The sequence below is a fragment of the Mus caroli genome, chromosome 3, assembly GCF_900094665.2.
Source record: "Mus caroli chromosome 3, CAROLI_EIJ_v1.1, whole genome shotgun sequence".
Classification (NCBI taxonomy): Eukaryota; Metazoa; Chordata; class Mammalia; order Rodentia; family Muridae; genus Mus; species Mus caroli.
In genome coordinates, this window is record NC_034572.1 from 36,199,732 (window position 1) to 36,208,623 (window position 8,892).

At 37.5% G+C, this 8,892-nt stretch overlaps 1 protein-coding gene across 4 annotated transcripts in view; it reads right to left on the minus strand.

Annotated features, from left to right (window-relative positions):
- The window catches only part of Sclt1 (sodium channel and clathrin linker 1), a 110,284-nt gene that overhangs the window by 27,192 nt on the left and 74,200 nt on the right, over positions 1-8,892 (minus strand). For all 4 annotated transcript variants that reach the window (XM_021157908.1, XM_021157911.1, XM_021157910.2 and 1 more), the window contains 2 exons: positions 6,610-6,755; positions 2,694-2,886 (listed from right to left, as the gene is read on the minus strand). In XM_021157908.1, coding sequence (XP_021013567.1) covers positions 2,694-2,886; positions 6,610-6,755 — 339 coding nt within the window. The remainder of the gene's footprint in view (positions 1-2,693; positions 2,887-6,609; positions 6,756-8,892) is intronic.

Here is an 8,892-nt window from a genome sequence, read left to right on the forward strand (position 1 = left end):
AATACTACCTGAGGACCCACTAATACCACTCCTGGGCATATACCCAGAAGATGTTCCAACATGTAATAAGGACACATCCTCCAGTATGTTCATCACAGCCTTATTTATAATAGCCAGGAGCTGAAAATAACCCAGATTTCCTTCAGCAGAGGAATGGAGACAGAAAATGTGCTACATTTACACAATGGAGTACTACTCAGCTATTAAAAACAATGACTTTATGAAATTCACAGGCAAATGGATGGAATTAGAAAATATCATCCTGAGTGAGGTAACCCAGTCAGAAAAGAACACACATGATATGCACTCAGAGAGGAGTGGTTTATTAGCTCAAAAGCTCTCAATACCCAAGATAAAAATTTAAAGACCACATGAAGTTCAAGAAAAATGTGGATGCTTCAGTCTTTCTCAGAAGATGGAACAAAATACTCATGAAAGAAGTTACAGAGACAAAGTGTGGAGCAGAGACTGAAGGAATGACTATCCAGAGACTGCCCCACCTGGGGATCCATTCCATATACAGTCACCAAACCCAGACACTTTTGTGGATGCCTACAAGTGCTTACTGACAAATGCCTGTTATAGCTGTCTCCGGAGAGGCTGCACCAGTGCCTGACAAATACAGAGGTAGATCCTTGCAGCCTACCACTGGACTGAGTGCAGGGTCCCCAATGAAGGAGTTAGAGAAGGGAACCCATGGAGCTGATGGAGTTTGCAGCTCCATAGGAGGAACAACAGTATGAACTAACCAGTACCTCCAGAGCTCCCAGGGACTAAATCACCAGCCAAAGAGTTCACATGGAGGGACCCCATGGCTCCAGCTGAATATGAAGCAGAGGATGGCCAAGTCAGTCATCAATGGGAGGAGAGGCCCTTGGATCTGTGAAGGTTCTATGTCCCAGTGTAGGGGAATGCCAGGGCCAGGAAGCGGGAGTAGGTGGGTTGTTGAGCAGGGTGAGGGGGGATGGGACAGGGGGTTTTAGGAGGAGAAACCAGGAAAGGAGACAACATTTGAAATGTAAATAAAGTAAATATCTAATAATAATAATAAAAAAAGAAATTAGGCTGAGTTCAATGGCCAGCAATCACTTGTGGGTCACAACCATCAATAAGGCGATTTGATGTCCTCTTCTGGCATGTGGATGCATATGTAGCAGAGCACTCATACATCATCACCATCACCATCAGAAATTAGGTTTCTGTTTTTAAGAACTATTACAGAAGGGCATGAAGACTTTCTCTTGTAAGTCTATAGATTGTATTTCATTTAAAAAAAAAGTGTTTTAAACTTCTACTTTTGTGTAAATGTGTGCATGTGCATGTAAGTGCCCTCAGAGTCCAGCAGAGGGAGTCTGATCTCCTGGAGCTGGATTATAGGTGGTTATGAGTGCTGGAAACTGAACAAGTATTCTGTAATAGGAGTGCACACTCTTAACCACTGAGCCATCTCTTTAGCTAATGCATTTTATTTTCAAGTCTGCAAGGCAGCACAAACTACTTTGCATATATGTGTGATGAAAGACGTCAATATTTGTTTTTGAAATATGGATCTAGTTTATCTAGCATTAAAATTATTAAGATAATTCCTTTACTCTTGAACCACAGTATGTTTCTGCTACAAAATTAGGTCTTCATCAAAGTGAAATTTATTATTGGATTTTCTTTTGTGCTATTTATCAATATAAGATTATTCTGATGTTAACTATGTAACTATGGCTTTCTATTGATATCTGGCAATATAGTTCTTTCCATGTTTTCTATATTTCACAAAGTAAAAATATTTTTGTAAGACATATTACTATTTTTCATCTCAGATTTCATATTCTTATGAATACTTACAGCCTTGGATATCTGCAATAGTATAGTCAATAATTACATGTTGACAGGAATAATGTCAGGCCATTGACATGATTCCCTGAATCAGCAATAAGCAAAGTGCAACACCAGTACTGCTATTTTACATCCTCACTATGAGCCAGGAAGAAGGAGATCTTTATTATAAAAAGCCAGTGCCACTTTCTAGAAAAATATAGTGGAATGGAGAGTATGGGATGCTGATGGAATAATGTGTTTCTTTAAAGTGCCTTAAATGGATTATTGAAGAGGCAAAGGGAAAGAATATAAAAGGTAAAGATTTTTCTCAGATGAGACTATGCCCCTAGCATTCTTCTTCTTGCTGCTTTTAGACTAGGTAGGAGGGGCACTCAGAGCAAACTGCTGCACCATTCTCTTACTGAGTTTGAAGAAACTCAAATGGAAGGGAGAGCACAGTAGGCTGGAGAGCTGTCTAAGCTACAGATGCTAGTGTTGCTTATGTTGCTTTGGCAGGAAGATCAGTCTGTTGTATGGCTGGAAACGAACTTGTTCTTTTTTAAATGTGCGCAGATAGAAAAGACAATAATGTTCAAGAACACTTGCCCAGTCCCACTTGTTAGGACTTTAAAGTAGGACTTCATGCTATCTGACGAGAAGACAGACCCACACAATACAGATCCCTGCAAAGCTGTGTTCATCACACTATCCAAACTATAGTGTCAGTCTAGGTGTCTGTCTACTCATGAATGGGTCTGCACACACGCACACAAGCACACACACAAACACACAAAACCTGAAAAATGTTTTGCTAGGATTCTAGTGAATATTTTCTATACCTTGATTTTCCTAAGAACAAATTTAACTCATTTTGAAAATACCTTTAATTTTGCTTTTTTTTGGGCCTCCAGAGCAACTTTTCTCAAATCCTCAGTCTCCTTCTGCAGTTGCTCATTTTCTTGCTGAAGCTTCAGCCTTTGCTCGCTGACAAAGCCACAGTTCTCCCTCTCAGACTCCAATACAGTTTGAAGTTTCTGGATCATTTCATGGGAACGCGATATCTCCTCTGAGGAACTGTTTTTGTTTAAACAAATGAAACAGAACACAAAGGATAAAGATGTGTACACTTTATGATGTAAACTTTTGTTTTCTTTATTCTGATTCATTCCTTTTCACTTCAGCATGGTGCTGAGGATTGAAAACATAGTAAACATACTCACAGCCCTCATTTTAACTTTATACAAAAGTGGTTTCAAAAACGTATGCAATACCAAGTTAAATTAAATGTATTTAACAATTTTAAATAAGGATGGGCAGGGTGACTTGCTATTATTTATTTTGAAAACCAGTGTGAAATATTTTCAGATTTTCCTAACATTGAGAACTGCTATAGCAAGAGGACAATGTGAAGCTGATAGCCAACAGATGTAGTAATTCCTAATCAAATTTATACTTAATGTCAGGATCATTGGAAAACACAACAGCTGACTGCCTCAAGGTTAAAGTTAAGTCAAATCAAGTCCAGTCCAGTCTAGTCCCTCAAAGGAGGGAACACTAGAGATTATTGGAGACTTGCAAAAACTGCAACGCTTAGTATTTCTGAAACTAGAATGGGACAAGAGAATGCACACTCCAGGCATCCTCTGAATGACAAGAGCAAACATTTACCAAGCATACCCCAAGGATACATGAAAAGATAAACTGGAGAAAAGGCCCAGTGCATGTGGAGGTTTTAGAAAGCTCTCACTGCTGTCCCACGTGCTGGTGAATAGCTAAGAAATGATCCTGGAGAGAAGCACATGGAAGTGGTGAGTATCTGGAAGCCTTCAGATTCCCCATTTGTTCAACAAAGTAAAAGAATTGATTATCACATTAATTAAGACTATGATCCATCAGGAGGAGATGATAATTCTAGACACATGTGCTCAGAACATTGGCTCACCTAGTTTTATAAAACTGCTGGATATAAAAGCATAGACTGATTCCAGCATAAAAACAGGTGACTTTAATATTATATGATGAACAACAGACAGATCATCAAGACAAAAATAGGGAAAGGCATATCAATTATGATATCAGAGATCAACTATGCTAAATAATCTGCAGAACATTCTACCCAACAGTACAAAGAATAAAAGACTTGAACTCAGTTTTGAAATCAAATAATGTAATCATCTCAATAGATGCAGAAAAGGACTTTAACAAAGTTCAACATTACTAGATGATAAAAACCCAAAAGAAAGCAGGAATTCAAGGCTCATACCTCAACATAATAAGAGCTGCCTATGATAAAATAGCCACATTATAGTAAACAGAAAAAGGCGTCATGAATTTCCTTTAAAATCAGGAACGAGTCAAGGTGTCAGCTCTCTCCACTCTTATTCAATGCAGTGACTGTAACCTTAACTAGAGCAAAACACAAGAAAGTAATAAAGGGATAAAAGGAAGGGGCCAGTTATTTCTATTTGCAGACACTCCATCTCATACAAAGGAACCCTAACAGCTCAACACAAAGTCTCTTAAGCTGATAAACACAAGAAAACAATAAAGCATCAGAATATAAAACTCAACCTAAGAAACCAGCAGCTTTGAAAATATATCAATACACATCATTGAGAAAAGTGGAAGGGAAACAATCCCTTTAAAAACCTTCAGTAGTACCCTGGCACATATATACCAGACATCTGGTCTGACCTCAGTGGGAGAAGATGAGCATAATCCTTGAGAGACTTGAGGCCCCTGGGAAAGGAGAGGTCTATTGGGGAGGAGCACCCTCTCAGAGGCAAGGGGGAGGAGGAGTGGGATGAGGAATGGTGGGAGGGGTGACTGGGACGTGGCACAACAATTAGAATGTAATAAAAAAGCAGAAAACCCTTCAGTAATAATATACCTAAGCAAGGAAGCCAAAGACCTCTACAATAAAAAAATGTAAAACTCCACAGAAATTGAAGACACTAAAAGATAGAAAAATATCATGCTCACAGAGATAATATAGTAAAATCATTGAATTACTTTAAAGTCACCTACATATTAAAGGCAATCCCTATAAAAATTCTACTGGCATTCTTCACAGGACTAGGAAAAAAAATCCTAAAAGTCATAGAAGCACAGAAGGTGCTGAATAGCTAAAGTAATCCTAAACCAAAAAATAATGCTAGAAGTGTCGCAGTATCTTATTTCATCTTATACTGTAGAGCCAAAAATCAAAAATAGTACTTATAAAAATAGACTTGTAGATGAAAAAAAAAAGAGGACTCAGAGATAAACCCGTACTCCTGAAGTTACCTGATTCTTGACAAAAAAAGTTTCAAAAAAATACTTTAGAGAAAAACCTCTTCATAAATGGCGCTAGGAAAACTGGATATTCACATGTAGTAAGAGGAAACTAGGTCCCTATCTCTCACTTCGTACACAAGTTAACTGGAAGTGAATTGATGACTTTAATGTCTAAAATTGTGTGGGGGAACATACAGAAAATAATCTCAAGATATAGGGACAGCAAAGACTATCTGAAAAATACAGTACTAGCTTAGAAAATAACATTATGAATTGATATAAGAAACTACACATTAAAAAGCACCTGCAAAATGAACTATAAGTGAAATCCAGGTTTCAGAATGGACAAAAACATTTTTGCTTAATTCATCTAGTAGAGGACTAACATATAGAATACATAAAAGAACTTGAAAATGAAACAAACCCACAAAATAACGTAAAACTAATCATCTGATCAGTAAGTTGGTCAATGAATCATCTGATCAGTAAGTGGGTTAATGAATCATCTGATCAGTAAGTTGGTCAATGAATCATCTGATCAGTAAGTGGGTTAATGAATCATCTGATCAGTAAGTTGGTCAATGAATGAAATAGGCAGATCTTAAACGGCTGGAAATATGTGGACAAATGTTTACATCCTTAGCCATCAGGGAAATGCAAATTAAAATAGCTTCATGATTTCCATCACACCCTAAGTTAATAAAACCAAATGGCAAAGTTATGAGGAACTTGTGTAGCCACCATGGAAATTAGTATGGAGATCTCCCAATTAAAAAAACAAACAAACAAAAACTACTATATAATCTAACTTGAAGACATATACAAGTATGTACATACACATAGTCTAAACCAACACACCACATAGATGCTAGAACATTCTCCCCATCTCTGCTCACAATAGCCAGGAAGGAAACGGAACCAGTCTAGCTGTTCACCAACACACACATGGATAATGAAGATGTGGTACATAAACAGAGTAGCACTTACTCAGCAATAAAGAAAGATGAAGGGAAGGGAATTGAATCAACTGGAAATCATCTTGCCAAGCCAAGTAAGCCAAACCTAGAAAGACAATTATTCCTACTGGCAGATAGAGTCAGTGAGTCGGTCTGTGTGTGTGTGCGCACGAGAGCGTGTGTTGGAAAAGGAATTCTGAGGGTGCTAGGAGAGTATCTTGGGGAGGGAGAGTATCAGAGTGGGTAGCAGAATGCCTATGATATGAAAACAGAGATGCATACTACTTGGTGGGTGGTAAGGGAAACAATTATAGGATAGACAGGGAACATGGAGGAGAGCAGTGTGGGAAGGGAACAAATTATAAGATAGAACTATGGCTTACGAGGACGAAAACGCTCTCACTAGGTGCATTACTTTGTATTCTAACTTAAAACTTAATAAAAATAGAAATTATGAAAAAACATATTTGGTTGTTTTTATAAGTTTTATAAAAAGGTAAATAATTCACCAGCACCCATGTGAATTCTTAAAATGTTATCATAGGAAACCCAAAAGAAAACTTACTTAATTTCAAGTTGTTTTATTCTATTTTCTGCACTCTTGAGTCTTAGCTGAAGATCATCTTTTGAACGTTCTGCAGCAAGACATCTTTGATGCATTTCTTCCAATTTTCTGTAATCACTTTCATCCTGTTTGCCTTCACGGTAAATCTAAGGAAAAGGCTTATAAGCATTACCTTATAGGAAATTATCTCAATAAAAAAGACAATGCTGAGAAATAGTCACGAGTGTGTGTTCATCTCTTCCTACTATTAGATATTTTAAGACACCTACGATTGATTCATTTACAAAATTAAACACTATAAACTGACAGTGGAAAAATATGAAATCATTCATGTTCACTATAAAGTATTCAACTAATGCAGAAATATAAAACAACTGCTGAGGCTTTTAAAAAGTGCTTTAATGTCAATTTACAGACAACTGGTGGTAGGGGTAGATATGCAGCTCAGTAATAGAGTCCTTGCTAATCAAGGCCCAGAGTTTTACCCTAAAACATAAAACAAACAAACCAAAAACTTCTAGCAATTATTTTCAGGCTATTCAAGATAACTCTCTACTGAAATACTGAAAAGTAAGAGTGTGTTGTAGGTAACTAGTAGAGCTGAAAGTTCTAGAACTCTGCTTTGGGTTACCTGGGCAACAGCGTGGCTAGAATTGGAGCTTCTGTTCTCAGGGGTAGTTGTGCTATAACTCAGTTTGAGATTGGGTTTCCTCTTACAGTGCAGGGTTAACTACCCAGCAGGTTCTGAGGTCGTATTTTCAGACAAACTGTTCATCTAACTGTCCTCCCATGTCTCCAAGTTACCCAGTGATAAGACTATATATGCTTTTCCCATTGAGGTGGACTAGCACTGTGTCAGTACCCCTTGTTGGCACTGAGTATCACTGCAGCCCAAAGTGCTATGGTCTTGGCTTGCTGCTGGGTGGCTAATAGGGAACTGATTGCTGTGCCTTCTAAGTTTTACACTGCACCAATATAACCTGTTTCTTAACTTATGTCATGCAATGTTAAAGCATTCATGTAATTAAAAAAATCCATCCCAAAGCCTTATGTATAGCTGGCAGCATTATTTAAGATGATATGAAGAAAATCTGGAAGGATGAACCTTTAGGAGGCTAACAGTCAAAAAATGTCTACCTTGAAACAGAAGTGCATATGCTTATTTCCACAGATAAAGCCATGCTCTATGCTGCTTGTAAACTGCTCTTTACTACTTGATTTTGTTATTTTTGACAACATGGATATGTCACATACCTTGAATACCATGGAGGTCACCTTTCAAAGTCAGATCCCAACTTCATTGCTTGGTATTTTTAACATCAGAATTACTTAGCCTTTCTATGTAAGTTATTAGCACAGGACTTTAAACATGGTAAGTGCTAATATGTAGTTGCCCCTTCTTTCCCAAGGCACTTTAAAACAGTGGTATATTTACTGCTAATGAAAAAGCATGCAAGAAACTAATTTTATGGTTTTTACTTCAAATATCATTGGGGTAAGTATTTTACCTAATTATTGTATTTTTTAAAACATTTTAATCTTAAGTGTATGAGTGTTTTGTGGGTATGTAGGGCTGTGTATCTTGTGAGTGCCTGGTGCCTACAGAGGCCAGAACAAGGGTACTGGATCCCTTGTGAGCCTCCATGTGGGTGATGGGAACTGAACCCAGGTCTCTGGAAGAAAGTGTTCTTAACCACTGATCCTCCCAGACCCCTAATTATTATATTCTTAAAAGGTAAAAATCCCGGTCAGAGAAATAACTCAGTCAGTAAACTGCTTATTGGGTAGACACTCACATAAAAAGGTGGGTGTGGAGGCATGTTCCTGTAATCCCAGTTCTGGGGTGACAGAGACTCATGTATTTCTGGGGCTGTTGGCCAACTATCTACCTGAGTTGATGAGTTACAGTATCATGGAGAGTCTAAAAAAATAAGGCAGAGAAGGACTGAGGCAGACAACCAATGTCAACCTCTGGTCTCTATGCATACATATATCTACATACATCTATATATACAAGCACACACATACATAAAGATAAAATTAATAGCATATTATGATTTTTTTGGTTGTCTATACCTATTATCACCATTTTTTAAAATTTTTTTATTATTATTATTTTTTTGTGTCTATTATTACTATATTTTATTTTATTTTTTTTAAATATTTTTTATTATGTATTTTCCTCAATTACATTTCCAATGCTATCCCAAAAGTCCAACATACCCCCCCCCCCATTTCCCTACCGACCCATTCCCATTCTTTTGGCCCTGGCATTCCCCTATA